Source organism: Triticum urartu, chromosome 3 (genome assembly GCF_003073215.2).
Source record: "Triticum urartu cultivar G1812 chromosome 3, Tu2.1, whole genome shotgun sequence".
Taxonomy (NCBI): domain Eukaryota; kingdom Viridiplantae; phylum Streptophyta; class Magnoliopsida; order Poales; family Poaceae; genus Triticum; species Triticum urartu.
Genome location: NC_053024.1, coordinates 720,926,105 through 720,947,335, shown reverse-complemented (window position 1 = coordinate 720,947,335; position 21,231 = coordinate 720,926,105). Strand labels below are relative to the sequence as shown.

The 21,231-nt window shown below is 46.1% G+C and overlaps 3 protein-coding genes across 3 annotated transcripts; all 3 read left to right on the top strand.

Moving 5' to 3' along the window:
- Positions 1–973: 973 nt before the first annotated feature.
- Positions 974–3,384, top strand: LOC125546203 (40S ribosomal protein S10-1-like). The gene is made up of 5 exons (XM_048710371.1): positions 974–1,164; positions 1,254–1,302; positions 1,720–2,002; positions 2,519–2,654; positions 3,074–3,384. Exons 1-5 carry the CDS (start codon positions 1,162–1,164, stop codon positions 3,149–3,151), a joined length of 549 nt encoding a protein of 182 aa, XP_048566328.1. The 5' UTR covers positions 974–1,161; the 3' UTR covers positions 3,152–3,384.
- A 1,828-nt stretch (positions 3,385–5,212) lies between these two features.
- Positions 5,213–9,809, top strand: LOC125546202 (putative box C/D snoRNA protein SPCC613.07). Its single transcript, XM_048710370.1, has 5 exons — positions 5,213–5,624; positions 5,725–5,950; positions 7,447–7,515; positions 7,893–8,025; positions 8,119–9,809. The coding sequence occupies exons 1-5, from the start codon at positions 5,351–5,353 to the stop codon at positions 9,079–9,081; spliced, it is 1,665 nt and encodes a 554-aa protein (XP_048566327.1). The 5' UTR covers positions 5,213–5,350; the 3' UTR covers positions 9,082–9,809.
- Positions 9,810–10,124: 315 nt separating this feature from the next.
- On the top strand, positions 10,125–12,651 carry LOC125546201 (ubiquitin-fold modifier 1). Its single transcript, XM_048710369.1, has 4 exons — positions 10,125–10,338; positions 10,454–10,551; positions 11,725–11,757; positions 12,386–12,651. The coding sequence occupies exons 1-4, from the start codon at positions 10,250–10,252 to the stop codon at positions 12,463–12,465; spliced, it is 300 nt and encodes a 99-aa protein (XP_048566326.1). The 5' UTR covers positions 10,125–10,249; the 3' UTR covers positions 12,466–12,651.
- The last annotated feature ends 8,580 nt before the right edge of the window (positions 12,652–21,231 follow it).

Here is a 21,231-nt window from a genome sequence, read left to right as displayed (position 1 = left end):
CCAACAATAGTAATAGGATAGGAGTGGCCGATATATTGCTCATCTGTTACCACCTACTTGCTCAATCCCTTTGGTGGAAAATGTAAAAGAAACTTACTTGCATTAGGCCGCCGGGAAGCAGAAGAGGAACGACGGGCGGCGGGGCGGACGCCAAGCTGGGCGGTCGGGCTAAGGGTGCGGTGGCTCCCGCGGGGCGACCCGCAACAACCTGCAGCGGCGGCTCCCGTGGCGACCCGCGGCGGAGGGCGCGGCTGCGGGAGGCGGCGAAGGGCGCAGCGGGCGGCGTCTACGGCTAACGGCGGCGCGAGGCTGCGGGGGGAACGACGAGGCGGCGAACGTGCGAGACGAGGAGAATGGGACGAGAGGTCGTGCGGTCGTGCGGGTAGCGGTTTTTGTTTTAAGGAGGGGCAGGGCTAGCGATCGATGGATTGGCTTAATGCGTGGTTGGTAGCGTTAAACACCGAAGGATTAAGGGCCATTAGATCTTGATAATGGATGGATGTGATTGTTTGAATCTGCCCCTCTCTTCTTTTTATAGGCGTAGTAGATAGATACATTTCCCAAATACGTGATTAATATTTGTTTCAAATATATGTTATGATGTCTACCGTTTTCATACATATTGTGTATTTTTTGGTAAATAAAATATTTTCTAATACTTAACCTTTTTTCAAATAATTGATTAAGATTTTTTTCAAATGTATGTTTTGAGGTCTACTGTTTTCATACCCATTGTACATCTTTGGTATACATCTAAGCACTTGTTGACACAGGTTTACCATTTCTCATATACACGAATCATATTTTTTTGATACAGGAAGTAGAAGTACAAACCCATGTCATTTTTTTTTCTGAGACAAAAGCCCATGTCATCTCAATGTTTACCGAGAGCACCTGGGCCACCGTGTGTCTTCTCGGCCAGGCCTGCACAAAACCACAGAGCAAAGTGGCAAAACCTGCCCCAAGAACAACAAGCCCAGACGCAAGCCCGCCACACCAGCCCATCACCTCTTGGCCCAGGCGGCGCCCCTACATATACCGACCCCCCAGACGGCTAGGGTTTCTCCCTCCATCCCAGCAGCCGCGCTCCGCCTCCCGTTCCCCTGCACGCCGCGGCGCCGCCGTCTCCGTCCCCGCCCTCCGCCCCCGGCGCCCGTCACCATGGTGAGCACCCCCCAGCCGAGTCCGCTCTCCCCGTTGGTTGCTCCGGTGGTAGAGCTCCCTAATCTGACCTCCCTTGTCTCCCTCTGCAGATCATCTCCAAGAAGAACCGCCGCGAGATCTGCAAGTACCTCTTCCAGGGTGAGCTCCTCCCCCCTCCCTCCCCCATTTTTCGCACCGTGCCGGCCGTGGTTAGGATCCAGATGCCATCTCGTTAGTCTTCTTCTGTAGGGTTCGATCCATGTGTTGTGTAGGGTTTTGGCCAGGTTGCTCCGTCAGTGTTCTTGGCACCCATTGACCGCGGCGAGTTCGCTCCGATGCGCGGTTGCTGCAAGGTTCGAATCTAGACAGTTAGGACATCACTGACATCCTAACTGTAGAATCTTATTCATGTCAAGCTGCAATCTTGAAGAATTCTACTGACTATTACAATAGTCTGAGCATCTTAACTGAATTCCTTGCTGCGAATTTCAACTTTTGATTGATGTGTCCAAGAATGCTACTACTTTGGATGGTCTGAAGGATTTGACCGATGAATCCATTGTGATGTGTGTGCAGAGGGAGTCTTGTACGCCAAGAAGGACTACAACCTGGCCAAGCACCCCCAGGTCGATGCCTCGAACCTCGAGGTCATCAAGCTCATGCAGAGCTTCAAGTCCAAGGAGTACGTCAGGGAGACCTTCTCGTGGCAGCACTACTACTGGTACCTGACCAACGACGGCATTGAGTTCCTCCGCACCTTCCTCAACCTGCCGTCTGAGATCGTGCCCAACACCCTCAAGAAGTCCGCCAAGCCCCCGTCCCGCCCCTTCGGCTCTGGCCCACCGGGTGACCGCCCCAGGTGAGCTAGCTATGTTCATCATTCTGCCTCTCTGTTTTGGGCATGGTTGTTCCTGTTGCTGTTGAGAATATAACCACACTGATCATCTAGCTATACTCTATATTTTGATTAGTCTGTCTAATCTTGGTGCCTGTTGACTTGGAATGAGGATAAATTTTAGTCCTGATCCACCATTTGTTTAGCAAAGTTGAAATTAGTTGATGAACCTTGCCATGCCACACCAATGCTCAATAATAATCTCTGTTCCATTTCTGTTGTATGGCCATGCTATTCAGTTGTTGAAACACAGGGGAATTAGGCTTGTGTTTTTTATATATCTGTATATGTATATTCTACAATTTGACCTACAATTATCCTCCCTATAATGTTGTGTAGTTAAAGCCATAAGTAGTTACATTTGGCAAAGTATGAAACACAATTCTTCCATGGTGTCCAGCTTGTCTGTTTCTCTTACATTCATATATCAAGAACACTGATGTATTTGTATTCACTAATTGGTTTTGCTAAATTTGGCAGGGGTCCTCCTCGTTTTGAGGGTGACAGGCCCAGGTATGGTGACAGGGATGGTTACAGAGGAGGCCCACGTGGTGCTCCAGGTGATTTTGCTGGTGAGAAGGGTGGAGCTCCTGCTGAGTACCAGCCAGCTTTCAGGGTAAGGACTGCAATTACCGTTGTTAAATTTCATATGATTGTTGGCATCAACTTAGGTGTGCATTCATGACATGATTATGTTTCTAGCTTCTAGCATTCGAACCAGTTTTGATAACTGGACTCTGATTCTCTCATTATATGTTGGAAATATTCTACTGTGATACTGTATTGGTTTTTAGCTTGATCATAGATTGTAGTGTTAAGCTCTGGTTTCCTATGAGGCTTGATCATAGCTTGGCAGTTCTCAGCTCTGTTTCTGTTCTATGTAAAACAGTTTTCAATTCTGGTGCTGTACTATGTAAAACATTCCTTCATTGCACATATAGACTCTACTATGTAAACCATTCCTTAATTGCACATATAAACTCTATACTTCCTTCTGGTTATCTAATTTTGTACAATCTGTAATTGTTTCTCCAGGGTGCTGGTGGTGCTGCCAGGCCCTTTGGCCGTGGAGGCGGCGGCGGCACTTTCGGTTCTGGAGCTACCATGGAGTGAAGAAGCGACTCTTCAGCAAGTGGGAGCACCCAACAGGTCTTCAGATCCAATGCGTGCGTGGGGTGCTGTCCTCTCTGTTGATGTTTGAATTCTGTGAACACTGATGATTTTGTTTATCGAGATTGTAGCTTAAGACCATGGTTTATGGGTTCGTTTGTGTTAGAATGAGCTCTTTGATATTAAGACAGCTGTTGGTCGACTCACAATCTAAAGATGGTCAACTTGCTATTTAATTGTGTTTTCTGTCCTGTGCTGTTTCTGGTTCCAAGAAGTTACGTTTCACTTTCTTTTGACATGTGGAATGTGTGCATGCCTCCTAGATTGGGTTCTATTGCCCTTGGTTCTCCATTAAGTGAAAAGGAATCGCTTTTGCCCTGGATCAAATTTAGCACTCCCTCTGATCTTAGTTTGATGAAATGGATGTATTACAGTGCTTTGTGAATTAGGTTCATTTGCCATTGGCGTTGGAAGTGAAACCCCCCCTGAAAAGTTTGGTTCGTAATTCAGTTTCACCTGAGAGCTATTGAAAAAAAGCCAACCTCAGCAATCAAAAGGTGAATCATGTAGAAAATGTGAAATTATGAATTGATGCTGAATTTGTGTTTGTTTCCTTTGTGAAATTGAAGTTGACTTTGAAAGTTTACATGTTCCTCGGAATTTCTGAAACATCTTATACATTGTTTTCGGTTCAACAAAAACTTGATTTCCACTGGATATTCTCCCGTCTTTGACTCATCTCGCTGAAAACTTGATTTTCACCGGATTTTCTTTCCTTGACTCAAACTCGATATCACGACAATAGTGTTTACCTCGCAACCTTGGCCTCTCGAGTGATGTCGTAGAGTCCACACCCTAACAATCCCACATTTTTCTTTTAAAACATAGAAGGGTTTCGAAGGCCCCCGATGTAAAATGGGGGTACACAATCTTGTCGTCGCTAGGGACACCAATTGGGGCGGCAAAGCCTCCATGGTAGCACACCATGGACTTCATGCTGAAACCACATTGTCTCTCATCTGGCATCTTGGTCGGGAGGAAGAAGAAACACTGCCATTCAACCAACATATCCGATGGTAAGCTAAAACGGCTGACAATCGACCATTGCAGCAGGGGCGAGAGCCTCTTGACAGCAGCCATCGATGATTAGCACCTTCTCAATCTGGATCTCCATCACTCTTCTGCTCCTCATTTTACCACCATTGCTACCTTGCTAGCAGAGGGCGGCGAGACACAACACCAGGTTTGACCTTACTCCTCTTTAATTCTTCTTTGCCCCCTCCACAGAGGGAAGAACAATATTGGGGATTGTAGCAGGAAATCACCCGAATCAATTGATTTGGCACCGAATCCCCTGATAAAAGGGAAGCACTCGTGAAGGGGGTTTATTCCAGTAAAGAAGGTGAGAGGGAGTGATGCCGGGTGACCAAGAGCTTCACCACAGAAAAGGAAAACGAACGTCGGCATAAGAAGTAGCCTCAGAGCCTTCCCCTTCCTCTGCTACCTCACCATCCACATGTACCCAGGGACATGAGAGAAAAGATAATCACGATCAACTTCATATCCGGTCGACGTTTTATTTGCGTGAAAGAAAAACACCACCAAAACATAAAGGAAGAACCCGACCTTCCTTCAGCAAACCCCGGCCACCATGGTCGCCGACAGTGGGAAGAGGGAGATCGGTGGGGAGATCTATGAGGGAGCGCAAGGAATAAACGCCACTAGAGGCAGTCGTCACTGGGGCAAATCCGTCACTGGCAATGCCCCGGGAAGGGGGTTTTCACCTCGCCGTTGTCAGTGAGGAACCCTGACAATCCCTTTGTCTTCACTTCACCTCCTTCACTCTAAAGTGATGGCGGTTGAACGTTGGAGCGTTTTTTCTAATTTTCCGGACTCTTAACTAAAATCAATTCATCGCACCAAAAAAATCCAGAATCGTCGACTCTTTAACTAACCCTAGCAGAAATATTCATTGCACCCTACCAAATACTGTATGTCAAATCAAAGCACAAATAGAAATTAGTAATTGGTGTATCATCCTCCGGCGGATAAAAAACCCCACCTTTCCCACCTCGCTCGCTGCCAGAGACACCCAAACGGTCACCGCCGCCGGCCGCCCCGCCCCGCTGCTAAACCCCCCACTAAACCCTAGCCAGAAAACCCCCGCCGCCACCGCCGCGCCGCCTGCCCCCCGGCCTCGGTATGGTGGGGGAGCCGCCCGCGCAGGGCCCGCCCCCCAGCGCCGCCGCCGCCTCCACCTCCGGCCCCGGCGGCGGCGGCGGCGGCGGGGAGAAGGGCGCCCCGTGCCAGGAGTGCGGGGAGCAGCCGTGGAAGTACCGGTGCCCGGGCTGCTCGCGCCTCACCTGCAGCCTCCCCTGCGTGCAGGCCCACAAGCGCCGCACCGCCTGCTCCGGCAAGCGCCCCCGCACCGTCCCCGTCCCGCTCGCCCAGTTCGACGACAACCAGCTCCTCTCCGGTGACGGATCCGTCCCTCGCCCCCCCGGCCCACTCCCTCGCTCGCTCGCCGTGGCCTCCATCCATGCTGACCGTCTGTCCCCTGTTTTCTCCGCTTGCAGATTACAACTTGTTGGAGGAGACGAGCATGGTCAGGGAGTCAGCCCACAGGCTGCTCGGCGGCTTGGGCCGCAACTTCGGCTGCGGCTTCGAGGGACGCCATGGCGCCCAGCTGCCGCCGTGGCTCTCCTTCCTCCGCAAGGCCGCGGAGCGCCGGGGCGTCCGGCTCGCCTTCCAACCAACTGGCATGACCAGGAGGGAGCAGAACCGCTCGCGGCACGACAGGAGGTATCTCAGTGCTGCTCTTTCGATTGATTGATCCTGTCTATCGCGATATGATGATGATGATGATGATATATTACTGAAGTAAAGTTGATTTTGTGTCAGTAACTGTTGACTGAAACTGAAGATACTGAAAGCAAATGGATGCTGTGGAGAAGTGAAATGCTCTCTATCTTGTTTGAGTTGTTGCTTTGCCTATGTATTCAGTAATCATTTACTTGTTGACATCATTGTGAACGTCTGATGCACATTGCCAAGGCCGTACCCCCAAAATTTGGGTCCTGGTGATATATAAGAAAGTCAATTAAAACATTTTTCATTGACCATTTGTAGCAGTATAGATTTCTCAAAGGATTAAACGAAAATCTCCTATGTCTACAACTAGAAGACATCTTAGAAAATTAGGATACTGAAGCTACAAGGATGCACAACTTCAGGAAAGAACAACCAATTAACTAAAGGTCAAGACTTCCTTAAAAGAGAAACTAAAGAACTGAGGGGCAAGAGAAGAGACGAAACAACCTTCGGCAGCCCGGCTGTTGACTGAGGCTGATGCTTGGGTCTCCGATTGCTCTGTGCCACGACCACAGACCAAGCAGCGAAACACGACTCCGATTGTTCGGATTTTCTTAAGGGAGGATTGAATGTAAAATCAATAGGAAAGCCCCTAATTTATATGTTGCAGTTGAACGAACCTGCAGCCGACTGCCATGGACACCTCTCTTCTCAGGAAATTGAGAAGCCATCGGAGGAGAATAGAGCAAGGATACGAGGCGTCCAAGAGTTAATTTCCAGCTATTTAATTTGGAGAGATTTGATTTGCCACTGAGCTGGGGCGAGCCAAGGAAGAGAGAGGCTGCCTGGAATTTGATGCGCAACATAAACTGCCTCTAGAGTTCTCCTGCACGTGAATGTGATAGAAAGAGATGAGAGAGAGAGACAATAGTTTGGCCATGGGCTTGGGTTGGTGGTTTGGTTCCATGGTTGGCCTGTGTCTTTTTCTCTTTATTTATAGTTCAACAAACTGATTAATCTTTAATCTCTTAATCAGAACTGATAATACTTAAAAGAATTGCCTAAAAAAACGTAAAAGAAAGTTGGGGGCCTGTGCAGCTGCTCCAGTTGCACTGGTGGATGTATGGGCCTGCATGTTGCTTAGCAACTTTTCTACTCGGAAGTTCGGCAAGTTTGCTCTAGAGTCTTTGATTGTTGGGGTTCCTGTCATACTTAATGTGATTATGATTCAGTTTGGCCTTTGCATGATTCCATGGTTAGGCGCTTCGACTCATAACTGATAAGTTTTCCATGCAAGTTTGTCCTCTCCTTGCTATTTAAGCAATAACACAACCACTGTCAGCACATTGGCTACAACACGTTGTGAATCAATATACAACGTTTTATTTTCTTAATAATTTGTGCAAGCATCCTATGCCTAAATACATTTGAATGAACCTTACCAGTAGTATCACTCCCCCTCCTTATGTGTAAATATCTCTTTTCAGAAGTGACTGCATATACTGGACAGTCGAGTGGAAGTTCAATTCAACAGATATTGTCCTAACTGACGAGCAGTAAGTTTTCTAATCTATCAGCATAGAATGTCTCCTCCTGTTTTTCCTGTTTGCAATCCTTGTTAGTTTAGCACCATTGCAAGATGATAAGATATATATGTAAAAGCTACTCCTTCCGATCCATATTAATTGTCGCTGATTTAGTACAAGAGTACTTAAAATTTCTGAAGTAGTTGCTCTGTATGTTATGGAGATGATCTGTCTATCATTTTCAAACTTCTTATGGGACATATTTTCTGATTCTGCACTTACTTACTACTACCAAACATCTGGAAGCAGAGCTAAACATTCATATATATGTTGCGCTAGTTAGTTTGATCCTACACATAAATATAGAATCTCTGTTCCTTCAATGCTCATTATGCCTTCTTTTCCAGGACAGACGAGAATGCAAGCTTGCTATCTTTATTGGAAAAGCATCTGACTCCTTCCCCTTGGAAGGACCAGCTTACGCCATATCGCAATACTGAACTGCGTGATTTGAAACTGTTCGTTCAGAAGTCTGCCAAGGTACTGCAGTCAAGTTTCCATGTGTCTTCTGCGGTTATTGATCTTTGCTCTAAATTTGTATTAAAATGACTTCTTGTTTTAACATTGCTATAGAATTCAAAGTCGCCACACCGTCAACTCAATATAGAAGAGCCCTTGCGCCCCCAACTGAGGGGCACTCTTATTGTCGAGTACCCAACTATCAATGTCTTCCTTCCATCAGATAGTTACGAGTTTCAAGTCGAGAAGCCTGCAAACAAGATTAGCAGAAATGAGCAGCCCCCTGGCACTTCGAATGATAGCCCTCCTATAGAAGGCACCCAGTTTCAGGAGGAAGAAATAGAGGAAGGCGAGTTGTCTCCAGAGACGCAGGTTATTGATCTCAAGGATTCTGGTCCGTCACGTACCACAAATCTTTCTCAAGTGAAGGTTACGAGTGAACCTAAGATGGACAGCATGCCGTCGTATGTCCGTGGTCTGGCATTTGGTGGTAAACAGGGGGAAGTTGATCAACATAGCAAGATGGCATCGAACATGACTCCTGGGGCTCCAAAGGCTGAATCCTGCATGAAAGTCTACCCAGTGGACTTGAAGGAAGGAGTTGAAGGTGGGACCTTAGAGGGTCAGGTTATTGACCTCAAGAACCATGCAGCTTCAGATCCTGCCAAAGATATGAAAACACCTGACACAGATCGCAAGATAGATTCTTCAGTGCTGTCTCCCATCAGTACTCTAGCATCTGAGGTCTCGAGTCATCCTCAGGAAGAAGAACACAACCAAGAAAGCAAGCTGACGCCATCCGCAACCCCTGAAGCTCTGAAGAAGAGATCTCTCACAAAAGTCTACCCGCTGGACATCGACGACGCCCAGGGGGTACTGCTCTCGGAGCTGCCCAGCGTGGAGTTTGAGCAGGAGATGGGAGACGCCTACGAGGAGCTGTTTGGGGACATGAACCCCGATGACTTCCTCGACTTTGATCTCGGGATGATGGACGTGGACGGGTACGGCGAAATGAGGTCCCCGTTGAAGCTGTGGGACGATGATTTGGAGGAAGGCGAGATCCCCTCGCAGCTCTGAAGAAGAAACCTGGGTGCTCGGAACTCGACACGAGAGCTTGGAATCCGTTTGGTTAGGCAGTCGCTTTGCCATGAGTGTTGTTCCCATGTATTACTAGCATTGGCATTAGTACCACCTCAGGTGCTATTTATTCGTTGTTGTTTTTTCTCTTGGTTCCGGTTGTCGCCGGGGCGGCATGGAGTTGTATTTCGAGTTTTGAGCTTGTTTGCTGCGGAAATTTTGAGGTTGTAACTCTGCAGGCGCAAGGCCTGTCAAGCAAGCAAGCAGTCATTAAGTGAAGCCGGCGGGCAATGTCGATCATAGTTCTGGGTAGAATATGAAATTGCGAAAGATGTGATGTTATCTATGAACGCATCATCAGTCTGTTGCTGGTCAGAGATATTTTGTTTTCATTGTTCACCGTTGCTGAACCTGCCATTTCATGAAGGACCTGGTGTCTCGAAGCTGACGCGAGAGGCTGGAAGTGGAATTCATTTGGTCATCATGCACGCACCCATGTGCTATCTGTCTGTTAGCATTAGCAACTTGAGGGCTGTCAGGTGCTATGTATTTCTTTCGATTTGTTTGTTTGTTTGTTTGTTTGTTTCAGTTGTGAGAGTGGCATGGGGTGTTTTAGCTCAGCTTGCTGCTCGATTCAGAGCTGTGTGTCAAATGTGAAATTGCTAAATCTGTGATGTTATATACGAACGCGTCATCAGCCTGTTGCTGATCAAGGTGCGTTTCCCCAAGGATGTCCTAAAGTTCCTTCACCAAAGTGTAATACAGGATCGTCCCCAAATATTTCGGTCAGATGTTTTTTGTTTTCTTTGTTCACCGTTGCTGAACCTGCGGTTTCATAGCCGTAACTGAAGCCTCGTCTGGTGCTTTCTCGTGGCAAGCTGGAGTAAGAGAATGCGTGAGGGAGACCTGAACTGCAAAATGTGTCTTTATACAAATATTTTTTTTTCCAAAATGCATTTACTTTCGAAATATTCGTCGTATCTGTATAGATATAAATATTTTCTTTCTTGGACGGAAGGAAAAAAAGAGAAAGAAATGAAAAAAAGTACGTAGTAACGTAAAGGGAATTCCTCCTACACAAAAAGAAGGGCTCGTGAGGCGCATCGCATTCTATCACGCGACCCACCAGGCGGCGGCGGCGTCTCGGCTCGCACCCCACAGCACACCCATGGCGGCGGAGGGCGGCGGCGGAGGAGGAGGAGGGAAGGTGTCGTTCAAGGTGATCCTCACCTCCGACCCCAAGCTCCCCTTCAAAGTGTGAGTACAGATCCCCCTCTTCCCCTTCCCCTCCCCTCCTCGGACCAGATCTCGTCCTGATCCGTGCGCCGCTGCCCGTCCCTGATCCGTGTGTGTCGTTCGGTGGCTTTCGCAGGTTCAGCGTGCCGGAGGCGGCGCCCTTCACCGCGGTGCTCAAGTTCGCTGCCGAGGAGTTCAAGGTCCCGCCCCAGACCAGCGCCATCATCACCAACGGTACGACCCCCCGCCCCCAACCTCCGCGCGTCCTCCCGTCGGATCCCGTCGGGACCGTGGTGCTCTTGGTTGCTCTGATGCGATTTAGATTAGGGGTGCGTCACGAGGGCCTATCAGGTTGCGATTTTAACGGGGAAGTGGTAGATAATCCATGGCTTCTCGGCGCCAGTTGTTCCACTCGGTGGGATTTATCTTCATGTTGGAATGATTGATGATATACGTATTCTGTAAGTTCAGGTATGCCTGTGAATTGGGAAAAAAGAGAGTTTACTTTGAATTGTCGACATACAGGACGAATTCAGTGGGAAGTCTGTATGTTTGTGGGAACAGGGGAATGCATAGCGTGAGATATGGACAGCGTGAGTAGGAACCCATGTGGCCTTTATTTTGCTTTCCGGGACATGTTTACAGGTTTTCCAATCATGGTTGGCACTTCGTGACCTTAAACCTTATGGGATGGTCGGTGGTGATTTACTGATTTGTGCTAGTTGATCGTTTTCCATCCAGACATGGCCACTACATATCATCTGACTTCTAGCGCTTGATGAATGATGATGATGATAGGCTATCACGCACCACATTTTGTATGACGATGATGATGATGTGGTGAAGTGGTGATTACGAATGTGGGAAAACAGTCCTTGGGGTTTTCCTGTCTTGGCAGATTCATTTATGATAATCTCATTTGTTAACAGAAAACTTTAGCCTATCAAAGATGGAATTCTAGACCAGCATGCAAGGATGTACTCCCTCCGTTTGGAAATAAGTGGCGTGGTTTTATTTCAATTTTTGAACTAAAACCATGCCACTTATCTCTGAACGGAGGTAATATTATTTCCCAGCTTGTTTGTTTGCACTCCTTCTGTGAACAAATGTAAGACATTTTAGGTCACTACTTGGTGACCTAAAACGAGGGAATACTTTGTAGAAAACCTGCAGTATAGTTTTGAACTGTTAGTTTTGTGGCATATTGGTGGTGAGCACTAACATAGTAATAGTAGCATGGTCCTTTGATGGCTTCTTAATGCAAATACGATTTGATTATGAGCTGTCAAACATGTGGCCAGCTTCAGGTCACTAGAGCAGAAAAGTGTTTGTTGATTATTGTTTTGCCTGTTTGTTTGATACACAATTTTCTCACTTGAAATAATGTTGCATTTACCCCCTTTGCAGATGGAGTAGGCATCAACCCACAGCAAAGTGCAGGTACTATTTGCAGATACCCACACTTGCATTATTTTATTTCAGATCTGCGCTCTTTCCCAGTTCATTCCATTATTCTCAAGTATATTTTCGACAAACTATTTTGTACCATAGAAATACTTGAGTCACTGGATTCAGTTGTCTACTAGGTTGTACAATATTAGCTGGAACTGTTTGAGGTCACTGATATTTTTGTGTGTGTTCTTATATCGAACCATTTGATTTGTGCTGGGCTGCTGGCACTAAAATTGTTGGCTACTAGAACTTAAATGAGGTGACCAGCTTTTGTGTAAAAGAAGAGTAGATGATCACCATAGGGATTGGTGACATGCAAAGCAATAAAACAGGCATCAAACACTGCATATCATTTTTCTGACATATTACATGAAGTGAGTGCATATCTGAATAGCCTCTTTGTGATTCTCTCTTTCTGAAACTTACGTCTCCTGGAGTACTCACTACCATTCTCATTTAGGTTATTTAATCTTCTCCCAGCCTCCTTGTTGAGCTTGCAAATTGTATACTGTGTATTATGCACTTCAAGTCCAGCCAATAGGACACCACTTCCCTATGTAAATGTGCCCCTTTTCTTCATTGCCCGGCTGATGTAAAACTGTTGTTAATTTTTCAGGCAACGTGTTCTTGAAGCATGGCTCGGAGCTGCGACTCATCCCCCGCGACAGAGTTGGAGCGACTGCGGCGTCTTTCTAGTCAGTCATTGTTAGAGCCAACAATGAAGAAACCTATATAACAGGAATAAAAGCATGTCCATGCTCGGTTGTATAATGGATGTAACATGGTCGAGTATAATTTACCATCAACAGCCAGCCAGCCCTATGATTGACAGGATGAATATAGCTTGGCAGGCAGTGCCATGTGTTGCTGTCTTTGTTTGCAGCCCCTGATTTCCTGCTACTGCTCTTGAAAGCCATGGAGCGTCTGATTGCAGTGTTGACTTTTTGAGAGAGGAAAAAAAATACACCTGGCATACGTGCTGGACACCTCATTGTTTCTGAGGAAAAAAAGGCATTGACAAACCAATGCTGTGAAGCCAAAAATGACATGTTTGCGTCGGTCATCCCTTTGCCTATGCAGAATCGATCTGGTTTTAGTTCTCTGTTTAGTTAGAGAAGCCGTGAAAGAAACTGTTTGCCTTCTTAGGTGCCACACAATTGTTAGGAGACAAGGTTCTGTAGTTCATTGTTCATTCAGAAGTAGGTACTGCGCCTTACACTTTTGTTTAGTGTCCATGACAAGGCCCAAAGATCGTGCTCCCTCGCAAGCATGGCGGCTCCTGCCATACCAATACCCTGATTGTTTTTTCCGAGAGTACGTCAATGACGTACTATATTTTTATAGAAAGTAGGAAACATATTTACAAGAAGTGTAGCACAAATGACGTACTATATTTTTATAGAAAGTAGGAAACATATTTACAAGAAGTGTAGCACAAATGTGAACATTCGGGTGTCCATGATGCACCAACTCCGACACCGACACTATCACCCAGGCTAATCCAAGCTGGATGTTGCTGGGACCGGGTCGTCGTCGTCCGAGTTGGAGCGCCTCGTCCGCTTCATCAGGGAGCTTAGCAGCATCAGGTCATGTCTGAAGCCCAGGATTACTGAAGAATAGCACAGGCTACGCTGGCCTCTCATTACATGTATGTAAGATAATGGCAATTCTTGAGTTATGCAGGTCGATCATGTTTTTCTCAGAAAAAATTATGCAGCGCGATCAACTTATATCTCAAGTTCATTTGTGGAGATGCTTCATCAAAGAGTAATTTGCTGTTCAGCAGTCAAGCGATGTATGCTATTTCTGATGAAATTATGTATCATTTAAACCTTGTAAGGTCTCATGATGCTTTCGCGTTACTGTGATTGCAAGGTCTGCAGCTTCCTTCTATTTCTTTGACCTTGTTCATCGGTGTAGGATCAAAGAATATGCAGATGATAAGTGGCAAAGGAGGCAGTGAAATCTGAAGAGGCAAATCATCATTGTAGGTGTTACTACAAAGCAGATGTTGCTTTATCAGAAGAAAACACTTGGCCTTAGAGCATCTCCAGCCCTTGCTCCCTCCCCCACCCCCCAGGAGGCATAAAAATCACCGCCTGGGGCGAGCCAGTGGTAGAATTGGCTCTGGGAGCGGTTGGGCACCCAGCCGTCGCCCCCAGGCGCCGATATCGGCCCATTTCTGGCCGCTTTTCAGCCCACTTTCAGCGAAAAATGGCCCGATATCGACACGAATCGGCCCATATCCAGCGTGGTTCGGCATGAATTCTCAACATAAGTAATTTTTGTATCACATAGTTCATCACAGAAAATCAATAAAAATCAAATAGTTCAACAAATAGCTCAACAACAAATAGTTCAATACAAATTATATAGTTCAAGAAATAAAAACTCATATTTCATCACACGTCGAGCTAGGCGTCGCCCTTGATCCTGCATAGGTGCTCCACCAGATACTGCTGCAGTTGTTGATGCACCTGTGGGTCTCGGATCTCCTGACGCATATTGAGGTAGGCAGTCCAAGTTGCCGGTAGCTGGTGATCAACTTGGGCTAGAGGACCCTGCCTGTAGTATGATTCAGTGTCAAGCACTAACTCTTCCTGCTCGCTCTCAATGATCATATTGTGCAAGATGACACAACAAGTCATGATCTCCCACATTTGATCTTTCCACCAGGTCTGAGCAGGGTACCGGACAACAACAAATCGAGATTGGAGCACACCAAATGCCCGCTCAACATCCTTCCTGCAAGCCTCCTGCACCTTGGCAAAGTGGGACTTCTTGCCTCCTGGCACATCGTTTGAGATAGTCTTCACAAATGTAGACCATCTCGGATAGATGCCATCAGCTAGGTAGTACCCCTTGTTGTAGTGCCACCTGTAGGATCAAAAGTATGTCTAGAGGGGGGGGGTGGTTAGACTACTTGATCAAATAAAAATCTGTCCTTTTCCCAATTTTAGTCTTTGGCAGATTTTAGCTATCTTAGCACAAGTCAAGCAATCTTAACACAATTCAAGCAAGCATGCAAAGAGTCTATGAGCAGCGGAAAGTAAAGCATGCAACTTGCAAGAGTGTAAAGGGAAGGGTTTGGAGAATTCAAACGCAATTGGAGACACGAATGTTTTTGTCGTGGTTCCGATAGGTGGTGCTATCGTACATCCACGTTGATGGAGACTTCAACCCACGAAGGGTAACGGTTGCGCGAGTCCACGGAGGGCTCCACCCATGAAGGGTCCACGAAGAAGCAACCTTGTCTATCCCATCATGGCCATCGCCCATGAAGGACTTGCCTCGCTAGCGGTAGATCTTCACGAAGTAGGCGATCTCCTTGCCCTTACAAACTCCTTGGTTCAACTCCACAATCTTTGTCGGAGGCTCCCAAGTGACACCTAGCCAATCTAGGAGACACCACTCTCCAAGAAGTAACAAATGGTGTGTTGATGATGAACTCCTTGCTCTTGTGCTTCAAATGATAGTCTCCCAAACACTCAACTCTCTCTCACAGGATATGGATTTGGTGGAAAGAAGGTTTGAGTGGAAAGCAACTTGGGGAAGGCTAGAGATCAAGATTCATATGGTAGGAATGGAATTCTTGGCCTCAACACATGAGTAGGTGGTTCTATCTCAGAAAATGTGTATTGGAAGTGTAGGTATGTTCTGATGGCTTTCTTCACGAATGAAGAGTGGGTGGAGGGGTATATATAGCCTCCACACAAAAACTAACCGTTACACACAATTTACTAATCTTGGTGAGACCGAAGTGAAAGACTCGGTCAGACCGATTCAGCAAACCTAGTGACCGTTAGGATTTTCGGTGGGACTGAGATGCAACTCGGTAGGACCGATATGGTTAGGGTTAGGGCATAACGTAATCTCGGTGTGACCGATCACACAAACTCGGTGGGACCGATTTTGATAATAAACTAACCAGAGAGTTGGTCAGGTAAACTCGGTGGGACCGATCGCTCATTTCGGTGGGACCGAAATGTTACGAAAGAGAAATAGAGAGTTTACATTGCAATCTTAGTGGGACCGATCGCTCATCTCGGTAGGACCGAAACGTTATGAAGGGAAACAGAGAGATTACAACCCCATCTCGGTGTGACCGAAATCCCTATCGGTGAGACCGATTTGCCTAGGGTTTGTGGCAGTGGCTATGACATTTGAAACTCGGTGGCGCCGGATAGAAAGAATCGGTGGGGCCGAGTTTGACTTTTGGTTTAGGTTATATGTGGATGTGGGAAGGTAGTTGAGGGTTTTGGAGCATATCACTAAGCACTATGAAGCAAGAACCTCATTAAACAACACCTCATCCCTCCTTGATAGTATTGGCTTTTCCTATAGACTCGATGTGATCTTGGATCACTAAAATATAAAATGTAGAGTCTTGAGCTTTGAGCTTGAGCCAATCTTTTTGTCCTTAACATTTTGAGGGGTCCACATTCCTCATCCATGCCATGCCATTCATTGAGCTTTTTCTGAAATATTAATCTTGGAATAGCATTAGCTCAATGAGCTATATGTTGTTAGGAATTACCAAAACCACCTAGGGATAGTTGCACTTTCAATCTCCCCCTTTTTGGTAATTGATGACAACATATAGATCAAAGCTTCGACAAATAATAATAAGAGTGAAAAACTTTATCGCTTTGAGAAGTATGTGAAAGGCAAGAGCTTCCCCTAAATTTGTGCATAGTTTATGGTTTGCTTTGGACTGCAAATGCAAAAAGAGTTAGGCTCATGGGTTACTCTTCCATGTCACATACATCTTGGTGGAGCGCTCAAAATGATAATAATTAAATGCATGCACTCATCACCAAGCATTATATAGGGATAAAAGGATAATGTCATCCAACAAGCATTAATGTAGCATATGATCAAACACATGATCATCCAAGTATCACAAAGACAAAAGGTATCTCAAACAAGCAAAGCAAATAAAGTTCAACCACCAAAGCAAGAGAGAATAAAAAGCAACGCTCTCTCTCAAAGCCTATGATCTATACATTTTTCTCCCCCTTTGGCAACAAGTTACCAAAAAGTTCCTAGAAAATGCATAGCACTAGATCGTCTCTCAGGCTTGGTCTTCAGGTGGTGGTGTCCGGATAACTCCAAGAACGAAGGCTTTAGTTGAAGTAGATGGAGCTGATGGAGTAGGTGCTGGAGCTGGTGGCACTGAAGCTGTAGCTGGTGCAGATGACGTGACTCTGGTGTCTGGAACAGGCACTGCAGCAGACCTCTGAGCTCTAGGCACTCTGGCAAATGCATTAGTGGTTGTCTTTCCCTTCCTCTCCTGCATATCATCTTGAAGTTGCTCCACAACGGACTGAATCTCAGTTACCTTCACATCCAAGTCATAGAACTTTTGCTCCATAATCCTCTCTAAGCTCTCCTGGTTTTGAGTCAGGGTGGACAGTCCCTTCTCAATCCTCAGAGTGGATGCAATCAGGTAGCCAAGCTGATCTTGCTTGCTCTTCAGGAGATACTGAGATGCTCTTCAGTAGTTGGCATCCTTGCAGCCTTTTCAGCTTTTGCCTTCTACTTCTTGGCTTGTGCGTGCACAGAAGATGGTTCATCCTCATTCATAACCATAGTGTTGTCCTCGAAGTCTGGATAGATAGGCATGTGCTCCTTGTCCAGCAGATATGTACCAGTGCCCATCTTGGAGTTGATCAGCTCCTGGATCTGTGGGGCATACCCACAACTCCTCTTCTGATATGCAGCTGTCCTCTTGATAGTTTCAACTATTAGGCTAATGCCTTTGAACTTCTGTGGGACATCAAAGATGTGAAGCAAGTTAATTGCATGGCCTCTGATCATCTTGTGATCACCTGACTTTGGCAAGAGAGTGTGCCTGAGGATCCAGTTGATGGTTGGCAAGCCTGACAGAAGGTAATGTACAGATCCAAACTTATGTGTCTCAAGAGCAGCATCTGGGATCTCCTTGTACATGTGTGACATTGTGTTGTGATCCTTCTTCCTGTTGGCATAGACATCCAAGTCATCTTCACTCTCTTTTGGGGCATTGATCAACTTCGCCCATTCAGCAACCGTGGACTGGTACCTTCAGACATCCAGACAATCCTTGCATCTGGGTAGAAATGAGCTGTGGAGTAGAACTGCATGATGAGCTCATCATTCCATTTTGTGAGCTTCTGAGCCACAAACTCATCGACTCCACAAGCCTTGAAACTGTCATGTACACCTGGATAGTGATCATCATTCTCCTTGATGTAGTCCCAGTCGACCCATCTCATGTCACACACTATGGGCTTCTTGTCAAGCAACACTGTCTCATAGAAGTCCTGCTGTTCCTTTGCATGGAACCTGTAATCCACAGCAGTCCTCCTCCTGGTGGCATATGGATCTGACTCTCTCCATAGCCTCAGACCTGAGTCCTTCCTTATCTTCATGTTCTCAGCTACTGGATGAGCATCATTGTGATCTGGGATTTTTGGCTTCAGCTTCCTCAAGACATGTGACTCATCATCTTCTTCTTCCATTTCAGCTTCAGGCACTGGGGCCTTGTTCTTTTCCTCAGCAGGGATGTTCCTGGTGCTCCTCTTCAGTTTTGGCTTTGGAGCTGAAACAACAGCCTTTGGAGCAGTCTTAGGCTTAGATGGAATAGCCCCTGCCCTGATGGCATCACCCATAAGCTTCTGAGCTTTGGGTGCTGGTGCAACATCTTCTTCCTCTTCTTCCTCTTCTTCTTCTTCTTCTTCTTCTTCTTCTTCTTCTTCTTCTTCTTCTTCTTCTTCTTCTTCTTCTTCTTCTTCTTCTTCTTCAGAATCTCTCATGATTAAGGATCTTCCAAGCACTCTAGCAGTGGTCTTTTTGACCCTCTCCTTCATCTTCTTCCCTTCTGCAGCAGCCTCTTTGGGTTCAGATTCCAAAGGGACTTGAGTAGATGCTCTGGCCTTAGACATTGGAATTCTCTTTGCAGGCACTTTGGTTTTCATGCCAGGCTTAGTGGCAGCAGCAGTGCTATATTCCTTCTTAACCACTTTCTTCTTGGAAGTGGCCTCATCCTCAACTGCCACATAGTCTTCATCCTCAGATTCAGAGGTCTTCTTCTTTCTGGCCCTGGTGGCAGCTTTGGGTAAGTTGCTTGGGGTGCTCCTGCTACCATCATCTGAGCTGCTAGAGGGACTAGTGCCCTCACTCAGGTGAACCTGCTCCTCTGACCTGTTCTGGCTGTCACTCTGATCAGACATATTGCAAACACTGACAGCAGACCCTGTGAATAGATATAGATGAGATAGACCCTGTGAAAAGAATGAGTCAAAAACTTAGTTTTAGTTTTCCACAGAAAGCATTTCGGATCAACCGATTTGTAAACTTGGTGATACCGAAGCAGCTGTTGGAACCTAAACTAGTGAACTCGGTCAGACCGAGTCACAGTTTGGTGGCACCGAGACTGCTAGGGTTTCACAAAGTCCCGAACTCGGTCACACCGATTTGCAATTCTCGGCCAGACCGAAAATTACATGTGCAGTGGCCTGAGCCCAATCGGTGGTACCGAGTTCCACAACTCGGTGGGTCCGAGATGGTTTCGGCGGAAACCTAACCCTAAATTTTCAATTCACGACTAAACTACGGAGTGTTTTGACTGCACAAGAATGATCTCAATCGTGGAAAGATACATGGCGAACACAATGTGCTAGGAATCAGATAGGGATAGCACAGTGATCGAGTTCATACCCTAGTTCAGCGAAGAACTCGCTACGGCAGCAATGGCGGGGTTGATTCCCATTGACGGCGGCGGAGACCAGCGGCAAGAGGCGGCTGGCGACGAGGAAGACGATCTGGAGACCCTAGAGGCAGAGAGCGGGCTAAGTGCGGGTCGAGGAGGTTCGGAAAGTTTTCCAAAATTTGACCCGTGGGTATATATAGCCCGACCCTGTCGGTGTGACCGAGTGGAACAACTCGGTGGCACCAAGATGCATAACTGCAAGCAGTTACTGCAACTCGGTGTGACCGAAAAGTTCAAATCGGTTGCACCGAGGTTGAAAACCTAGATCGACTTAGTGATCTCGGTATGACCGAAATGGGTGAATTGGTCAGACCAAAACGCACAAAGAAGTTTTGGAAGTTTAAGTCTATGACGAATCGGGGACTCCGAGTGCTCCTCACACAGAGTGGTTTGAATATGACTTGATCAAATTTTGTGATGCAGCATGAATAGAGTTTGAGATGAGAAAATCATAGATAGATAGAGAAGGTTCTTAGGCATTCTTGTCCATCCACTTGGCCAAAAGAAAAGGAAATCAATCAATCAAAACAACAAGTGGATGTCCTCGCATGAGTAAATTATGCAACCAACATGCTCACACAATAAAATGACAAATGAAATATGTGGCAAAGCATGCACAAACAATTCTAGCATCTATCAAGCAATTGGCGATGACTAGGTCATCTATATATGAGTATATTGACTTAGGAGTCAAATGAGAACATTTGATCATAGGTCATACTCATCGTTTAAGCACAAGTGGGGTTACCACTTTTACATAAAGTGTTGTTGTGTTCACACCATTAGAGTTGCTTTAACTCAATTGTTAGAGTAAAGCTCCCCCTAGATGTGAGATCCCCCTTAAGAGGGATGAACTAACCTTGGGTTTTGTCGATGATGACTTCATGTAGGTGTTGAAGATGTGGATGCTCTATGTTGATGTAGATCATTTGGAGCTATTCTTTGGAGTGAGTTGCACTTTCAATACCTACACGGGTTAGTCCCACAAGGAACAAACAAGGGTATCCATAGACATAGAGTGATGCACACACAAGATGATGTCTATGAAAGCTTTAGGTTACCTTGTCCTTTGTCTTATCAACAAGAGGGTTTGTGACTCCTTGAACTAGTGCAAGATGTGGAAGTTGATTGCACTTGTTCTTGCCAAAATGATAAGAGTGAAGTATGTTGGCGGAGTCACCCTCAAGAACTCTTCTAGTTCTTCTTCTTCGGGATCCACACCATCTTGATGGGAATCCTCGGAATTGTAGTTGTACTTGATGAAGTGGAACTTGATGTAGTCTTGGTAACCCACTTGACCAAGGCTTTAGGAGCTTCTTCAAATGCATCAATTTCCTCTTGAAGCTTGTCCTTGCCTTTTTGCTTGTGGTCTTGTGGTGGAAGATCATCTTGAGCTTGTGTCCCTTTGGATGAAGTAGGATCATACTTCTCTTGTTGAGGAACAAACTTCGTCTTGGGGTATTGATCTTCTTCCCACTCAACTCCATTGGCATTGAACTTTCGTTCAAAACCAATACCTTGATTCTTCCGGTGCCTTCCTTGCTTGCGTACAATTTCCTCGAATTGCTTACTCCCGGCAAGGCTATACACCTTTCTCTATAATTCCCTTCAATAAGCTATTTTCTTGCTCAAGTGTAACTTGGCTAAGAGAATCATTAGTGGAATCAAGAGAACTACTAGAAGCAACAACATTGGATTTAGCATGATTA